The sequence below is a fragment of the Meriones unguiculatus genome, chromosome 21, assembly GCF_030254825.1.
Source record: "Meriones unguiculatus strain TT.TT164.6M chromosome 21, Bangor_MerUng_6.1, whole genome shotgun sequence".
Classification (NCBI taxonomy): Eukaryota; Metazoa; Chordata; class Mammalia; order Rodentia; family Muridae; genus Meriones; species Meriones unguiculatus.
Window position 1 is genome coordinate 19,063,641 of NC_083368.1, and position 19,406 is coordinate 19,083,046.

Here is a 19,406-nt window from a genome sequence, read left to right on the forward strand (position 1 = left end):
GTCTAATCAGTGAACTCCAGGCTCAGCGAGAGACCTGTGCAACAGTAAGGTGGAAAGTAATAGAGGAAGATACCCACCATCAAGCCCTGACCTCTACATGCCTGTGAACATGTATGTATATGCATGTGCACATGTGTGAACATGTAACCCCATGCACCCATGTGCACATACACTCACAGAAAACAATCACAGGCATACACACAGATTTATATAAATAAATTTTAAAATATTTTAAAGGGCATTGCTACGATCTCATTATAATTAAATTATATACTTTTCTCAGTAATAAAATTTAAAATTCTCATTTAAAATTTTCCTGTTAAAAATAGTTATGTCTGGTAGGCACCTGTCCTGTTGTCTGTCTTCTCCTGCTTCCAATGTGTATCGCATTTGTCCTTCTGAATGAGGATTGAACATTTTCCCTAGGGTCTTCCTTGTTGTTTAGCTTCTTTAGGAGTATAGATTTCAGTATGTTTATCCTATATTATATACATAATAACCACTTATAAGTGAGGACATACCATGTGTCTTTCTGCTTCTGGGTTACCTCACTCAGGATGATCTTTTCTAGTTCCCACCATTTGCCTGCAAATTTCACGATTTCCTTGTTTTAATAGCTGAGGAGTATTCCATTGTGTAGATGTACCACAATTTCTGTATCCATCCCTCCATCGAGGACATCTAGGTTGTTTCCAGATTCTGCTGATTGAGGTATCAAAGCAGAGGCTAAGACTCATAGCCAAACTTTGGGCAGAGTACAGGGAATCTTATGAAAGAAGGGGTGATAGAAAGACCTGGGGGGCATAGGAGCTCCAACAAGAGACCAACAGAGCCAAAAAGCAAAACAAAACAAAACAAAACAAAACAAACAAAAAAACTGGACCCTTGGGGATCCTGCAGGGACTGATACCCTAACCAAAGATAATACTTGGAGAGGACCTAAAACCCCTGCTCAGATGTAGCCCATAGACTCAGTCTCCAAGTGGATACCCTAGTAAGGGGAGCAGGGGCTGTCTCTGGCATGAACTCAGTGGCAGGTTCTCTGATCACCTCCGCCTGGAAGGTTCAACCATGCCAGGCCACAGAAGAGACAATGCAGTTTTCCTGATGAGACCTGATAGTCTAGGGTCACATAGAAGGGTTGGAAGAACAGCCCTATCAATACACTAGGGGAGGGCGATAGGGGGAGAAGAGGATGGGGGTGGGATTGGGAGGAGACAAGAGAGGGGGCCACAACCAGGATTCAAAGTGAATAAAATATAATAAATAATAAATATAAAATTTTTAAAAAGAAAAATATACACTTTTAAAAAAATAGTTATGTCTGGGGGCTGGAGAGATGGCTCAGAGGTTAAGAGCACTTGCTGCTCTTCCATGGGCCTAAGTTCAATTCCCAGCACCCACATGGTGGGTCACAACTGTCAGTAACTCCAGTTCCAGAGGATTCAAAACTTACTCTCACACAAACATTCACACACATGTAAATAAAATTTTTAAAAGTAGTTATGTCAAAATGTTACTTCACTAATAACTGTTGCTTTTTAGCAAATGCTAACTAATAATTAAATATATATTAATAAAAACTTTGGATAGTTACTTTAGTTTCAGCTTTTACTTTGCTTATAAAAATATATATTAACGTGAAACCTCCTTACAATATATGACATAATGTAAGTATATGAGACAAACACTGAATCTCAAATGCTGAAATTTGAAGGCTCAACTAACACTCAACTAACACGAGCTGGGCACCATGCTAGCAGCTAATGTAAGAGAGGTAATAACACAATACAATGAACCTCGCATTACAAAAAAAAAAAAAAAAGAGGGCTGGAGAGATGGCTCAGAGGTTAAGAGCAATGGCTGTTCTTTCCAAAGGCCCCGAGTTCAATTCCCAGCAATCACATGGTGGCTCACAACCATCTATAGTGAGATCTGGTGTCCTCTTCTGGCCTGCAGGCACATATGGAGGCAGAGTATAAATGATAATAAATAAATCTTTAAAAAAAATAAAAAAGATACTTAAAAAAAAAAGACAAAGCTAGAGAAAAACTGTAATCTGCAAGATCTGAGATCAATATTCCTTATTGGCACATTTGTCCTGTCCTGCCTGTTCTCCTTAGGGCTGTAGCCGATTGTTAGTCACCGTGGATCTGAACCTCACCAGTGCTGAGTTTATCCAGTTTTACTTCATGTATGGATGCCTCATTCCACCGAGCAACCGCAACCAAGGGGTCCTGCTGGAGTACTCTATCAACGGAGGCATCACCTGGAACTTGCTGATGGAGATTTTCTATGACCAATACAGCAAACCTGGGTTTGTATCTGCTTTAATGCCAATAACTAGGATGTTGAGGGGAAAAAAAAAAGCTTGGTAAGGCTACCAGTGACCAGCCTTCAGGGACTGAGGGGACCTACAGCTTACTTATCAATAAAGGACACCCCTGAGACAGAAAGAAGCAGGGGGAGATTTCTGGGGAACACAATTGCTAATCAGAGTTTTTATTTGCAGAACAATTCAATTTCACATGCCAGAATAAGATTAATTACTAGATGATAAAGCCAACAGTAAATAAAACTTAGTACATAAAGCATAGAGGCTGACTATATGATAATTTCAAAAGCATTTGGAGAAACACAAACATTTGCTTGCAACATTTCTACACAGCATATACATGAAAATAGTAAAGTGGGAATATTCTTAAGGTGCCTAGAACCCATTAACTCCTTCCTTAAAAGCCCTAATGCCATCATATATGGACGTTTAAAAATATTCTAGAAAGACCAAAAGCATTCAATATAGACAATTGGAAAAGTGAAAGCGAGACTGGGTGTAGTGGAGCCTTTGTCCTGTTTTGGCTGAGGTAGAGGGATCGCTGGAGATGGTACATTGAAGACCAGCCTGTACATCTCAACAACAGAAGGAAAAGGATAAAAGCTGGATCGGGAGTTACCCTCCTCCCCTCAAGCCTCAGAAATCCATGGAAAAGATGGGGCAGAAGAGTTGTAAAACCCAGAGGCAGTGTGTGACTCCAAGGCGACGGGGTTTTCCGGGCGCATCAGGACAGATGCACGTATGAACTCACACAGACAAGCAGAACGCGCGAGACCTGCTCAGGCTTAACCCAGACAAAATCCCAGCGTGGAGGAGGGGAAGTGGGCACAAAATCCACCTCATACCTTCCGGGGGAGGGAACAATAGTTCTCTTTAATGCTGTATCCAACACACCTCGGCAGACTCCATGACCAGTTGTCAGCCAACACAAACTACTGCAGGCACTCTTTCATTTGGGAAAGGAAACAGAATGTGAAGTTGGGTCCAAAGGGAGAGGGGAAGAATTAGAGGAGGGGGATGAATGTGATGGATATATGTCATGTGAAAATCCCAAAGAATAAAATAAAAGAGAAGGGTAAACTAACTGAAATGTCCCTGCCTCAAGAGAATGAGGCAGAGAATGCTAGAGCATGACACCTGATGTCTTCCTCTGGCCTCCACACATGCATGCATGAACAAGAACATTCTCACACCTGCACATGAGCACACACACCACACAAACCACACGCAATAGTAACAGTTTTTAAAGGGAGACAGGCATATCGAGAGATATGGAGAAGTAAACTTTGCCTCAAAGCTGCTGGACTCCAAGCACCCAGTAACAACACCATTGAGGGTATGGGATTCACAGACTACATTTCTCCTTCCCCGATGTCAACACTCACTCATCCTTCACGGTCCAAAGAATGCACAAAGTGACTGAAGTGGTTGGAACCCCGATTACATGCAGCCTCGTTGCTCCCTGTCCACCATGCAGCCTACTATGCTGGAAAAGACATAGAAGAGCAGCACAGGCTGAGCAGGTAGCTTGGTGAGAGAGTGCTTATCTAGCGTGTTTAAGGCTTTCAACACCAAAAAGGAAAAAGAAAAAAAAGGAAATACCATGCTAACAAAAGAAAAATAATTAAACCTCTTTAATGTAAAAGTCAAAGATTCGAGCAATTATTATTACAGCTCTTAGCTCTAGGATCCATCCCAAGATTAACTTGGACAGGAATTTTAGCACTAAGAGGTCACTCTTGAAAGACAGATGGAACAACAGAGATAAACAGAGAAGAAGAAGAAAAAAAAGACAATGCTTTCTGCACAGGTAGAAAACTAAGGAAACTATTTCCCCCTGAGTTCTGTGAGCTCTGAGTATTATCAAATGTTTGGTTATATTGCTGGATTTCGATGAGTATTTTCATTGTAGTTGTAAGTGTAAGCCTCATCTCTACATGACGACTTCGTATTGGAGCATTAAGTTATGTGTCCTCGGTGACTAAGTCAGCAACAGGCCAAGTTTATTAGCCCAGTTCTCCTTCAGTATTCCTTTCACTGCTTTCACTGAAGCGCATTAGCAAAGCATTGTCTATGCCATAGGCAACTGGGACCTGATTACTTTCATGCCGAATAAAACATCCTACCACAAGCTAGTGTCCATATTCTAAGCCTGTTGCTGCCACTTAGATTAAAGTAAAAAACAAAGTGCCAAGGAGGAAAGAAAGAAGGATGAAACCAACCTTTATGTGGCAGGAAAAGTAAATAAGTAAGGCCAATATTGGCTTGTATCTCTCAAAGTATGTATACTGTAGACCTATATACTTCAGTGATGTAAATGTCTAAGGTCCATAGGCACCTCAAATGGACAGATAGTTATGGAATGCTTACATTGTTTATATTCAGTTTCTCTGGTTTAGTGATTTATAAAACAAAGCCAGTTAATCAGAGTCCACACCCAGGAGTCAATGTGTGATGCATGCCTTTAATCCCAGCACTTGAGAGACAGATACATACGGGGGGAATCTCTGAGTTCAAGGCCAGCCTGGTCTACAGAGTGAGTTCCAGGTCAGCCAGGGGCTACACAGAGAAACCCCATCTCAGGGAAGAAAAAAAAAAAGAGTAGAAAGGTAGGACAGTATCTGGGAGAGATTAGGGGGATGAGTTGAGGAAAAGTATGATCAAGATACATTGTGTGAAATTCAATGTCATAGATTCAAATGGCTCAGCTGGTAAAGAGCTTGCCAGGTAAGTACCTTAGGAACTTAACTGAAAAGGAACTGAATCCCTGGTATCCTTTTAAAAGCCAGGTCTGGTGGCGTCCACCTGTCATCTCAGCAGAGGTAAGCAGGATTCCTGGAGCCCTCTAACCAGCCAGTCCATCTCTGCTCCAAGGGCAGTGAGGGACCCTGTCTCAAAAAATAAAGTGGAGAGCAATTGGAGAAGATACTCAACATTGACCCATTGACCCCTGGCCTCCACTTGCCAACACACATTTTTGCACGCCCACTACACACGCACAGTTTTAGATAATGTCCTCACTTCACTGCCCTGGGACGTACAGAATCCCACTGCTGTTTCAGACCTTCTCCTCACATGAGATGTTTAACAAACACTCTCCCCTCCTCCTTGTTTTCCGTTTAGATTTGTGAATATCCTTCTCCCTCCGGAGGCTAAAGAGATTGCTACTCGCTTCCGCTGGTGGCAGCCACGACATGATGGCCTCGACCAGAATGACTGGGCCATTGACAATGTCCTGATCTCAGGCTCTGCCGACCAGAGGACAGTGATGCTGGACACATTCAGCAGCGCCCCGGTACCCCAGCACGAGCGCTCCCCTGCAGACGCCGGCCCCATCGGGAGAATCGCTTTCGACATGTTCATGGAGGACAAAACCTCAGGTGACTTGTTCTCAAATGCTGAAATGCCGTTGTTTGTGTGTGGGGCTTATCACACTTGAAATTGGATCCTTCCAGGTGTTTGGATGATGCAGAAACAGAGAAGAATATCATTCTTTTGTCTCTGTCAACCTTCCCATTAGGCATTGTATCTCATCTTTACTGTCTTTCTAATCCAGATACATGTTTTAATAAATAACAGTTTATTGATGGAAAAATTAGGTAGGGAGGGGTATTTTCATCTCTATTATTTCCTATTTTCTACTTTGGATTGGAGAGAAAACCAACACTTCCTGCCCTATCGGTACTGCTGCTGGTGGTGTTTGGGTCAGAGTTTTACCCTGTAGATCAAGCTCTCCTAAAACTCACCGTGAAGCTCAGGCTGACTTCAAACTTGCAGGGATCCTCCTGCCTTATAGTAAGCCTGTGACTCTGCCATCCCACATGCATTAGTTGTAGAGCAGCCGGATACAAGCCTGCAATATTGAAGTGTCTATCTCCTCCTCACGCTGTAGGTTGGCCCAGCAGTCACAGCAGCTGTTCAGACAATAAAATGCTATGCGTCATCCTGCTTAGCTCTGACATCTCGCATGGAAAAAAAAAAAAAGGTCATGTGACCAATTATACAATGGTGAGAACTTTCCAGGGAAATGGTGTACCTAGGGGAAAACTTAATTTAAGGAACTTTAATAACTTAAAACACCGAATTAGTAATGTTTAATTGTAAAAGCGATAAATCATGTTCAAGTCATGAAAATCAGAAAAATACAGAAAATCTGGAGGATGAAAATTAGACTCACCCAGGGGATAATTACTATCAATATGTTTAAGATTATTTAGTGTTTTATGTGACTTAAACAAATATTTTAACAAAGCTGGGATCTCAAATTACATGTATTTTGTAGCACTCTTTTTTTTTTTTTCCTTCAGAATTGAATCCTGGAGGGGGGTAGGTTGTTGTTTTTCATGTCCGTAAGTGTCTCAGAAGATAAATTTTTACTAGTTTTAAACTCTATTATATTTTATAATTTAGTATTGATGACTATTTAGGGTAATTAATTTTATTTTATTTGTTAGGATATCATGTGTAACTGCAAATAATAACCAAATCCACCCTGGCAAATGGAAAAGGCTTAAAGTGTCAGTGTTCCTTTTCCCCGAAGGCTACCGAAGCTTAGCTGGGCCTGGTGCTGGGCCTGCGTCCCTGCTATCAGGAAGCAGGCCAGGAGGATTGTAGTTTGAGACAGGCCTGCAATACAAAGGAACACTGTGCTTCAGAAACAAAACCACAGAAGAGGAGGGGAAGAGGGAGAAGGAAGAAGAAGAGGGAGAAGAAATGGGAAGGAGAAAATGGGGGAAAGAAGGGGAGGAAGAAAGGAGAGGAGGAAGGAAGAAGGAAGAAGCAGTGAAGGAGGACGGGAAGACAGCGGAAGTTGTTACTGAGAGTTGCTTACATAGATCTGGTTCAGATCTTTGCTAAGTTACTGATCTGTTTTCCTCCGTATGATAATGCTTTACATAAGTAAACTTACAATCAGAGTAGTGTAAATATTACTGCTGTAGTAATCAAAGCCAATTAAACTAAACTTAAGTACCTAACATATATGCTGATTAAGTTTGGCCCTGACTTGCGATAAGTGACTGAAGAACAAATTCTCTAGCGCTTGCCTTTGTTACAGGGGAGTGTTGCTAGAAACTGGAATGTTTGCTCCAGAAGCAGCTTCTGAGAATGGGGAGGAGACTGGCAGGCTCCCTCATGAGCCCTCTCATCAGGACCTCAGCGCTCTGGTATAAAAGGAAGGGTGCCCACAGAGAAACTGGCTCTGGAGCTCATTGGAATGTAAATGTTGGTTCCCATTGATTCTGGGCCCTATATCTGTGACTCCAAACCCGTCAGAATGAAGACACAAATAGTAGAATGATGCCATCAAGCCATGAGAATCCCAGCAATATGTTGTTCTGCAGGCGCATGTACTCTGGCCACTCATTATGGTGAAGCCTGAATTACAAGAAAATTGCTTGGCCTGTCCGCATCTCTGAAGCCATCTGCCTCTGCTGAGGGCATGCCTGCCCCAAGGCTGTAGTTGTGCCTAATTATCTCCATCTTAGACTGGGGCTGACTAGCAAGCTTTGAAAGTTGGACCTATGAGATCTACGTGTATCATCAACTAGATGCAATTTAGATTACCTGTTTCCAGCTTTACTGGCTAACAAACACAATATAAAATTACTTCTTCCCACTGGGCACAGTGACACAGCCCTGCAATCACACTACGGAGACTGGGGCAGGAAGTTTGCAAGATCAAGGCTAACCTGGGCTACAGAGAGAATTCCAAGCCAACAACATACATACATACATACATACATGGATAGATACATACATATATACATACAAAGATGGAACTGTGAAGGAAATGGATATATATTCACAGTTGTATGTGCATTTGCATGTTTGTATTGAGAGATGGAGGCTCAACACAGAAGATGGGTTATGCACTAATAATTCGTAATTCTGCTTCTTAAAGTACTTAGAGAGCGTTCCAAATTTATTATATATATATATATATATATATATATATATATATATTTGTGCAGTACATTTCCTCGAAGAATTATTGTTGATCTGGTTTAGAAAAGTTGAAATCATTTTAAATATACTTTTTCAGATTCTTAAATATACATAGCTAAATATTCACATTTATATAAAGAACATTAGTGAGGTAAACTTGGCATTTCAGAGATATTCAGAGAGTTGGGGGTTTTTTGTTTCTTTTTGTTGTTGTTTTGTTTTGTTTTTGCTCATGTTTCATGTTACTGAAGCAGTTTTATGTAGCCCAGGCTGCTCAAACTTGCTGTGTAGCCAAGGTTAGCCTTAACCTCTTGGTCCTGTGGCCTCTGCCTGCTGGGATTACAGTATGCACCACCATACCTATTTTAACCTGAGTTTCTTAAATAATCTCTTTATATTACACCTTACTTTTTGTCAGGTTAAGGACAACCCTATACCTGACAGAGGGCTAATATCCAGAATATATCAAGAACTAAAGAAGTTAAAAAGCAACAAATTAAGTAATACAATTAAAAAATGGGGTATGGAGCTAAACAGAGAATTCTCTGTAGAGGAATACAGAGTGGCAGAGAAACACTTAAAGAAATACTCAACGTTGTTAGCCATCAGGGAGATGCAAATCAAAATGACCCTGAGAATTCACCTTACACCCATCAAAAACTCACGTGACAACACTTGCTGAAGAGGTTGTGGAGAAAGGGAAACCCTCTTCTATTGCTGGTGGAATGTAAACTTGTACAACCATTCTGGAAATCAATCTGGCGCTTTCTCAGACAATTAGGAATAGCGCTTCCTCAAGATCCAGCTATACCACTCCTAGGCATATATCCAAAAGATGCTCAAGTACACAACAATTACATTTGTTCAACCATGTTTGTAGCAGCTTTATTCATAATAGACAGAACCTGGAAACAGATGTCCCTCAACTGAGAAATGGATACAGAAATTGTGGTACATTTACACCATAGAATACTACTCAGCAATTAAAAACAAGGAAATAATGAAATTTGCAGGCAAATAGTGGGAACTAGAAAAGATCATCCTGAGTAAGGTATCCCAGAAGCAGAAAGACAAACATGGTATATACTCACTTAAAGGTGGATACCATACCTATAAGATAGGATAAACATACTAAAATCTGTACACCTAAAGAAGCTATACAAGAAAGAGTACCTGGGGTAAAATAATCAATCCTCACTTAGAAAGACACATGGGATGGACATCGGAGGAGGGAGAAAACAGGGTACAGGACAGGAGCCTACCACAGAGGATCTCTGAAAGACTCTACCTACCAAATCAAATCTCTACCTACCTATCAAAGCAGATGCTGAGATTCATAACCAAACCTTCGGCAGAGTGCAGGGAATCTTGTGAAAGAAAGGGGAGCTAGAAAGACTTGGAAGGGAGAGGAGCTCCACAAGGAGAGCAACAGAACCAAAAAATCTGGGCCCAGGGGTCTTTTCTGAGACCAATACTCCAACCAAGGACCATGCATGGATATAACCTAGAAATCCTGTTCAGATGTAGCCCATGTCAGCTCAGTGTCCAAGTGAGTTCCCTAGTAAGGGGAACAGGGACTGTCTCTGACATGAACTCAGTGGCTGGCTCTTTGACACCCCCCCCCAAGGGAGGAGCAGTCTTGCTAAGCCAAAGAGGAAGACATTGTACCCAGTCCTGATGAGACCTAATAAGCTAGGGTCAGATGGAAGGGGAGGAGGACCTCCCCTGTCAGTGGACTTGGAGATGGGCATGGGAGGAGATGAGGGAGGGAGGGCAGGATTGGGAGAGAATGTGGAAGGGGGCTACAGCTAGGATACAAAGTGAATAAAATGTAACTAATGTAAAAAAATAAAAATTTAATTAAAAAAAAAGAATTCCACTATCTGTAGCTGGTGAAGACCATGCCCCTGAAGCTAAGGCAGTCCCATATCCCACATTTGGGGTTAAAACAGATAATAGCATAACTGGATTTTTTAAAGAAACCAAAACTTCCACTACATGGGTGGGTGGATGGATGGATGGATGGATGGATGGATGGATGGATGGATAAATGGATGGATAAATGGATGGACAGGTGCACATTTTATTTTAAAATACGTTGAGGAGCTGAGCATGATAGTACATGCCTGTAACCTAACACTCAAGAGACTGATATGAGGATCAATCCTGAGTTTGAAGCCAGCCTGAGCTATATGGTGAGACCTTGTCTTAACCATCCCATCCCTCAAAAAATGCACTGGGTCTCTGACAGTTATTCTAATATCCATGTTATAAAGAGATGTTTATATTAGTATTTACTTTATGTGACATATAATATGTAAAAATGGTTTCTACTTAATTCTAGGACTTGGTTAATGTAAATATTAACTTTTAAGTTCTTGCTAAATCTGTCATCCATTTTTTTTGTCCTTTTTATTTTTTTTAAGTGAATGAGAATTGGCTATTCCATGATGACTGTACAGTGGAAAGATTCTGTGACTCCCCTGATGGTGTCATGATCTGTGGCAGCCATGATGGACGAGAGGTATACGCAGTGACCCACGACCTGACTCCCACTGAAAACTGGATCATGCAGTTCAAGGTGAAGTTATCATGGTCCTAAACATAAATAATCATACATTAGCAGTCTAACTAATCAGAACCATCATAAAGATAAAAGTCATTTAATATTTCACTGACTTAATATATACTCTGAAAGATAAAATTTAGTATTAAGGTAACATACAGCTCATCTAAAAATCACTTAATGATTAAAATATTATACTTCCATACTATTGCAAGGTAAATTTAGGACTTTGCATAAAAGCAAATATTTATGATCATGATTATATATTTATAGAACAAAATATTGGCTTAAAGGTATAAGATACCGATTGCAACTTACTAAGTTAAATCACTATATAAAAATTAAGATGACCAGGTGTAGTGGTGCCCACCTTTAATCCAGGCACTCAGGCAGAGGCAGAGGCAGAATTCTGTGAGTTTGAGGCTAGCTTGGTCTAGATACTGAGTTCCAGGCCAATTAAGGCTACAGAGTGAAACCCTGTCTGAAAAAAACCAAAGGTGAGTTGTTTCTTTATGAGACTAAAGTTATCATGGTTATGTCTACTTTCTCTAAAAGCACATTAGGATGCTTCTGTAGAACAAAAAATTATAGAGTGTAACAGCATGATTAGAATTGATGCCAAGAACAGCTTTGGGTAACATTCTGGACAGGATTTGTTCTGCTATATTCTGTCTACCCGAATCCCTCTGTGTTTGCAGAGCTGACTCATTATGGCTGTCACTACATTAAAGGAGCCGTGCTTCTGTTATCACAAGCATCTTGCTTGTCAGTGAAAGTGATTTATTAAGAGTTATAAATTGTACGACAAAATAGTAAAATTAGCAAGGCTGTTAGCAATCCTTCTTGGTCAGGTATTCTGCCAAGCGTAAGAGCCAGACCATTAGCAAAACAATTTGTAAGAGTGGGCCCAGGCCTTCCACAGAAGGCAGCCAGCGCGGCGGAGGCACGGGTTTCAGCTTCTCCCAATTCCTTACACAATGGACTTGGCACTTCCTGCAGTTTGTCACCTTGGGCAACCATGCCAGTGTCTCCTGTCCATCAGCAAAACAAACAATGAACGTGAACATGCCGGGTGGAAAATATCAAGAGATTTGTACCATTCTTGCTGCCAAATTTTTTGGAGCTGAAATATGTAATGTGGTTTTCATGCCTTGACGGTCTTCATTTTCTGTTTATTAGATCTCTGTTGGATGCAAAGTGTCTGAAAAAATCGCCCAGAATCAAATTCATGTGCAGTACTCTACTGACTTCGGTGTGAGCTGGAATTATCTCGTTCCTCAGTGCTTACCCGCTGACCCAAAATGCGCTGGAACTGTTTCTCAGCCATCTGTGTTCTTTCCCACGAAAGGGTGGAAAAGGATCACCTACCCACTTCCTGAAAGCTTAGTGGGAAAGTAAGTAGAAAATGAAAATAAAGCGTGGCCGCAAGCACCCAGGAGGCAACCGTGGGGACTGCTATCAAATCTTAAATTACATGTAATTGTGGGTAAATTGCTCTCTTCCTCCCTAACACCGGGGTCCCTAATTAGTGACTCCATGATGAGCATACTTCATGTTGTAATCCTCAGACTTGGAGGGTTTGGTCCTCAATCCATGGCCCTGTCAGGGCCTTCTCTTTTCTAAATAGGCTTAGAAGAATGGTAATGGCCTTAGGAGCCAGTGCAAAGACACGTTACCTACCTTAGTGGCCATGTAGACTGTAGTCCAATATAAACATGTCTTTTCCAAATTCTTAATAGAGCGGGAAGCAAATCCCAAGCCACACTATTTGCTCAGCTGCTAACTTCAGGCTATTATAAGATGGCTTGTAGGTTTTATTTTTCTCTTATCACAAAGCATTACGTTCTGTACTTTTAGTGAAACATAATTAGGCTGGAGCAGTGAATCAAACCATGCTCTGGAAAGGCTGCAGATCAGTTAGGGTGACTCCAAAGATTCCCCATCTACTACGAAATTAAGAAAAGAGGTGCATTAAACAAGATGACAGGCATGCTCCTACTAAATTAATCACAGAGTCTAGCCAGTAAGAAGGCTTCTGATGAAACAGACCCTGATGTGTGAGCAGGACCAAGACCAGATAGGGCAGGTACACTCACAGCCTGTCCAGTCCCATAGATGGCATCATCAGTCTCCCAGAACGGGTGCGAAGAGCTTACGCTGTGAAGGTGGTAGGAGGTTAAAGTGGGATGCCTTCAGCAGCAGGTTGCATGCTGGGGCTTCAGAGACAGCTCAGCAGTTAACAACATGGACTGCTCCAGCAGCAAAGGCGGGTTCCCAGCACCCATACTGGGTAGCTCACAGCCCCTGGAGCTCCAGGTACCGAGGATCTGGCACTCTCTTCTAGTGAAGATGAACCCACATGCACGCACCCACACACACACACAAACAGGCACATGTACACATGACGAAAATTAAAACTCTTTAAAGTATATATTGTGATAGATTTAAAACCAAGAAATGTGAAGATGAGTGGACTCTAGGACTGGCTGTTGCATAGCTAATAATGGCTTTAAGACCCAGTGAAGGGGCCCAGTAGGTAAGTACCCTCTCTGTCAAACCTGGTGACCAGAGGTGGAGGCCTGGGACTACACATCCACACCCTGGCATACACATGCACACACCCGCACACGCCTGCACACACACACAAATAACAATAATAATAAACAACTATGTAGTTTTAAATGATTCCAAAGACAACACTGCCTTGCTCTACTATCCATTATCCCTCTGACAATGCCAATGGTGATATTGTCAGCTTGTGTGTGTTGTGTATTATCATACACACAAGATATATGTATATCTTGTGCAAACACAGCAGTTGTTCCAATGAAGGACTTTTACTGTTGTGTAACCCACGTATTCACCACATGAAATGAGATGTAGAACATTTACATTACCCTAGAAAGTTCTTTAATACACTTTGCATTTTAAAACCAGAATTGTATGGCTTATTTTAATATAAGGTTAATTAGAGCCTTTTTTATTTTACCCAGAAGACAGAGAAGAACAATGATGAAATTAAAAATCTCTGGGAATTGTCCTTTAATATAACCCTTTCAAAATTATTTTCTAATTACCATAGCTACTATGAGAATATTGATAATCTTCAAGGAATTGAGAAGTTGCTTTTTCCTAAATGCCTGACGGCTGTGTGCACACTAACAAGACTTCGATATAGGCTTGACTAAACTTCTGTACATTTTCAGAAGTGTCATTAGAAAATCCAAATGCTCCCACCACCACTGAAGTTCTGTCCATTTTGTTCACCCAGTCAATAAGTGGGCCAATGAACTGAAAATACAGTTCTCAAAAGGAGAATCACAAATGGTCAATGAATACTCGGGAAAAAAAGTGTTCAGTGTCCTTAGGCATCAGGAAAATGTAAACTAAGGCTGCTTTGAGATTCTGTGTCACCCCAGCCAGAATGACATCAAGACAGCAAACGAGAATAGGCAAGGTGGCTCAGTGGGTAAACGTACTTGCTACAAAGCCTGAATCAGAATTCCATCCTCGGAACCCACATGGGGGAAGGAGAGGACCAGCTTCAAGTTTTGTTCTGACCTCCACATGCATACTGTGGTGCATACCTGCATGCACGCACACACACACACACACACACACACACACACATCAGATAGACAGATGTAAACCATTCTTAAGCGATAACATCAAATACTGGTGAAGTTACAGGGAAAGAGGAACTACTACTTATTGCTGTTGTGGGTGTAAACGTCACAGAGACAATGGTCCTTGCTATGCAGATTCCGCAAATCATTGAAAACTACCATCTGACCCAATTACACTGCTCTAGGGTATATAATAAGATGCTGCAACAGCAGACCATGGTGACTGTTGCAAATCCCTGTTTATAGATGCCCTGTTCATAATAAGCAAGAAACAGAGCCAAGAGTCTCCACTGTCCTCTTCTGGCCTCTGCAGGCAATACACACACATCATGCACGGACATACATGCATGCAAAACACCTATGCACATAAAATAGTGAACAAATATTTAGTGTAGCACACACATTATAAACACCAAATGAAAATTTTTATAGCTGTAAAGAAAAAAGAAATCAAGATATCTGCAGGAAACGTGATGCAACTGGAAATCACTGTGATAAGCAAAATAAGCCCAACACTGCAAGTTTTCTTTCACCTGCAGAACCTAGATTTTAAACTTTGCATACTTGTATGTGTAGCAAAGGGAGTCCCAGAACTAGAAAGGAGACCTTGTGAGAGGGGAAGGAAGGATTTCAAGAAAAGTGGAATACTGAAGGTAATGGAATACAGATAATAATAAGGCATAAACTGGAAGTAACTAGAAGAAGAAAAGGAAGCAGCCAAAGGAGGAAGAGAGCCTGAGGGAGGCCAACTAAGGAGGAAAATGAATGAAAACAAAGCGTGGAGGTATATAGGTATCACGGTGACGTGACGCATTGAAACTTTTACTTTGTAGACAGACCCTAGAATTTAATTTTGAAAAAAAAGGAATCTGAATTATGATTATAGATTGCACTGTAAAATAACCCTTTGAAGTCCCCACTGATGTTTTGTTTTGTTTTGTTTTGCAAGTTTCTACAGAACTGAGTTGAAAGCAGCTGCACAGTTCTATTACTAGAAATTGACGTGGAATATATATATTATATATATAGGTCTGAATAACTTATTTTTCATTCATTTGCTTTTGCCAACAGTCCTGTAAGATTTAGGTTCTACCAGAAGTACTCAGATGTGCAGTGGGCAATTGACAATTTCTACCTTGGCCCGGGATGCCTAGACAACTGCCGAGGCCACGGAGACTGCCTGAAGGAACAGTGCATCTGTGACCCAGGGTACTCGGGGCCAAACTGCTACTTAACTCACACTCTGAAGGTACTGTTGAACCCTCCGCCCACAGGCGGGCTGTGAACAGCGTCTACACATGAGACTGTCATCTGTAGCAAGGCTGTGTCTCTGTCCCTGTTTGTCTGTCTCTCTCCTTCCCTCCTGCCACTCTTCCCTTGTCTGTCTTACTATGTAGTCCCGACTGGCCCAAACTGGCCATGTACACTAGGCTGTCCTCAAACTCAGAGAGATATGCTTCACTGTCTTTCTCTGATATGTGCTACTATGTCCACCTTTTTTTCTTTAAAAAACAAAACAACACTCAGCTTAAAGTCAGCATTTGCCTTTTTTGAAGCTCCTACTTTTTCAGTTGGTACAAAGGAGGAAGATACTATTATGCTTATTAAATGAAGCAAATGTTATAGATAACCCCCCAAAAGACAAATTTTCAAACACGCTTAAGCAGTGGCCAAACTTTTTTCCAGAAAATTCTATGGTCTAACTTGTTAGGTGCTGGAATGTGGCTGAATATTAATGACAGGATTATCAATTTTTGACACATTAGCTGTTGCATTCAATATACTTAATATGGAAAGTCAGTGCAGTCTCTGAGCACAGTAGAGCACAGACATCATTTTAATAGCAGAAAAATACCTCAGCTAAAACAATACAACTGCCAGGCATTGTAGCCCCCATCTGTAACCCTGGAGTTCCAGGCCAGCCTGACTAGGCAATCCTATCAGTACACATAACTGGAGCCTAGCAAATATTGAAAATAACATTTGAAGACATTGCTCATTTATATTTAAAGAAAAAGACCTAAGACCTCATGTGAATGTTCAAGTTTCATTAGTATTTCTCAGACAAGCAGTCATAAGGGTCTACATTGTGGACTCCAGATCATTCTTCTAATGAGAGCATGTGCAGTTAGCCATGCAATTCTTTTGGCTCGTGTTCTTACATATGAACATTCATTTATTTAAAAAAAAAAAAAAAGAGTGCTCATTTTCTCCCCAGGAGTGGAGTAAGGTAAGGTGGGCGTGTGTTTGCAATGCCTTTAATTATAGGGCTGATCGTGCTAGGAACTGAGACATTTGTATTTAACCACACAAGACAGAACTCTCCTAAAGAACTGGGGAAATGTCCATAAATATAGATGTGGATGTACACTGGGACATGGAGAGATCATTTTTACTCTGATTGCGACTCTTGTGTCAGCTAATCATAAGATAAAATTATGTCTCTTCCCTTCTCTGGATAGTATAAATTTTCTGGAATTTAGGGTCTGTAAATAAAAGAGAGTATTTATGTGTTTGGTTTCAGGCATTTCGAGGCTAGCTGAATTATTTCATTTCTTCGAACAGAAAAAAGCTTGTCTCATGATTATTTTAAGCCATTATTTAAGTTACTCTGATTTTGTATTCATTAATATAATGTTAATATTTAAAAGAGATACTAACACTTTGACCTTGAATCTACATTTTTAATGTGTGTTAGAATACAGTTTACATTTTTATAGTTTAAAAAATAAAAGCCTAATTATTAAATTTTATCTAATCAGTTTATATTATCTTCAGTATATGGTCAAAAGTAAAATTATGAACATAACCTATTGGGTTTCAAACATATCTTTGAAAAAAAAATGCTGAGATCAGTTCTATTCTTTTTTTATACCCAAGCAACTTTATTGGGTAGCGTGCCATCCTTTCTACCTGAAATTCTTCTCTTTAACCACATTCCACTGGCCTCCCCTCCCCCCAGACCTTCCTGAAGGAGCGCTTTGACAGCGAAGAGATCAAACCTGACTTGTGGATGTCCTTAGAAGGTGGAAGTACCTGTACTGAGTGTGGGATTCTTGCCGAGAACACTGCGCTCTATTTTGGGGGTTCCACCGTGAGACAAGCTATTACTCAAGACTTGGATCTCAGGGGTGCAAAGTAAGTCATGCTTTCCTCACCTCTACCACAGCTTCACAAGGGGACACCAGAGTGACAGACAAACGTGGAAGCTGTGGTTGAGGACCCGAGGGGCATCTTTGCTCTAGCCCACCATTCTGATAAGAGGGTGTGTGCTTGCATTTAGGTTCCTGCAATACTGGGGCCGCATCGGCAGCGAGAACAACATGACGTCTTGCCATCGGCCCATCTGCCGGAAGGAAGGCGTACTGCTGGACTACTCTAAGGATGGAGGCATGTTTCATGGGTGGCGGCATGTTTCACGGGTGGCAGCCATGCCTAGGCGCACGTCCCCACATCCCATCTAACACCCCCAGAAACAAACCTTTACTGGCAGTGATGATCATGAAGACCTCCGAGAAGGAGCAGCAGATTTTACTTGTTACATGTCCTAGTCATGGGACTGCCTTTAGGCAAAATCTACACACACACACCCCACACACACACACCCCAAACATAGACAGAGGAATTGAGAGAGATACCCCATTAAAAAGAAAAAGGTTTTAAGAGAACCTGTATTTTTGTTTATATATTTATTTATGTGCATGTATATAGTGTGTCTTTATCATACCCACAACCCACTCTCTTCCCCTCTATCTCTCCCAGGTTCTCTCTAACACATCTCTCTCCCAACTTTATGTCATCTTTTTAAATAGAATTTTTTTAAGAGAATTAAAAAAAAAACGAGTTTTGAATGATTTCCTGAGTAAAATATGGTTTCAGAAGAATCTTGGGCCCAGCAACATGGTATACACTTTTAATTCCAGCACTTCGGAGGCAGAAGCAGGTAGATGTCTGTGAGTTTGAGGCCAGCCTAGTAAGTTCTAGAACATCCAGAAGTACATAATGAGACCCTGTCTCAAAAAAAAAAAAAATATCTAAAACACTGTTGTGTCAATAATAACATAAATACCATAAGGAATCTGAAAGAAAATATCCTGAATTCATGAAACTATGTTAATAAAATTCTGTTTTATCATTTTGAAGTAACTATCCATTAGCACCATAGGATATTCAGAGAAATTGCCTTAAGGGCTGGAGAGATGACTCAGTGCTTAGGAGGATCGCTTGCCAGAGGACCAAGGTTTGGTTCTCAGCAGCCACACGACAGCCCACAGTCTTCTGTAGCTTCAGTTCCGGGTATCTAACAGCCTCTTCTGGCCTCAGTGGGCACCGGGCATGCAAGCGGTGCACATTCAGACACACATGCAAGCAAAACACTCATGCACTCAAAAATAAGTCTTCAAAAATAACTTAATGAGAGCATTGATATAAAAACAATTCCCACTGAAAACAGTTGAAAAGTTTTTTTGTTTTTTTTCCCAAACTATGTTTCAGCATCCAGAGTATTCTGAATAACTAGCTAATAGATAAACCAGAACTGTCTCAGCCTTGTCACGGGTTGTAAACCATTTTCCCATGGTCCTATCAAGCAGGAAGACCAACTTCTTAGCATTCCAAATAATGTAAACTTCATCGAATTATAATAGCTTCCCCATTAAATCTAGAAGCTACTATCTAGAAACATGAGTATGTCTTCCCTTTAAGAAATAAAGCCTCTTGAGAATCTAGAGCTGAATTAAGATTAAATTAAGTAAAATTTTAAAGTGTATCATTTCTACTTCCATATGTTTACTTTAACCAATATATCTAAATACCCTCACGCTGGGTCAGCCTTGTGCTGCAGCTGTGTCTGCCAGTGTTGACGTTTAAACGTTGCTAGACGTTCAAACATTCATTTGCCGTGCCTGGCTAACCCTTTCCTGAGGAGGCTCAC

General features: G+C 41.0%; 1 protein-coding gene across 5 annotated transcripts in view; it reads left to right on the plus strand.

The window, feature by feature from the left end:
• Reln (reelin) overlaps window positions 1-19,406 on the plus strand; it is a 439,480-nt gene that overhangs the window by 396,961 nt on the left and 23,113 nt on the right. For all 5 annotated transcript variants that reach the window (XM_060373778.1, XM_060373779.1, XM_060373782.1 and 2 more), the window contains exons 49-55: window positions 2,124-2,317; window positions 5,459-5,715; window positions 10,708-10,862; window positions 12,027-12,241; window positions 15,545-15,722; window positions 17,436-17,611; window positions 17,757-17,863. In XM_060373778.1, coding sequence (XP_060229761.1) covers window positions 2,124-2,317; window positions 5,459-5,715; window positions 10,708-10,862; window positions 12,027-12,241; window positions 15,545-15,722; window positions 17,436-17,611; window positions 17,757-17,863 — 1,282 coding nt within the window. The remainder of the gene's footprint in view (window positions 1-2,123; window positions 2,318-5,458; window positions 5,716-10,707; window positions 10,863-12,026; window positions 12,242-15,544; window positions 15,723-17,435; window positions 17,612-17,756; window positions 17,864-19,406) is intronic.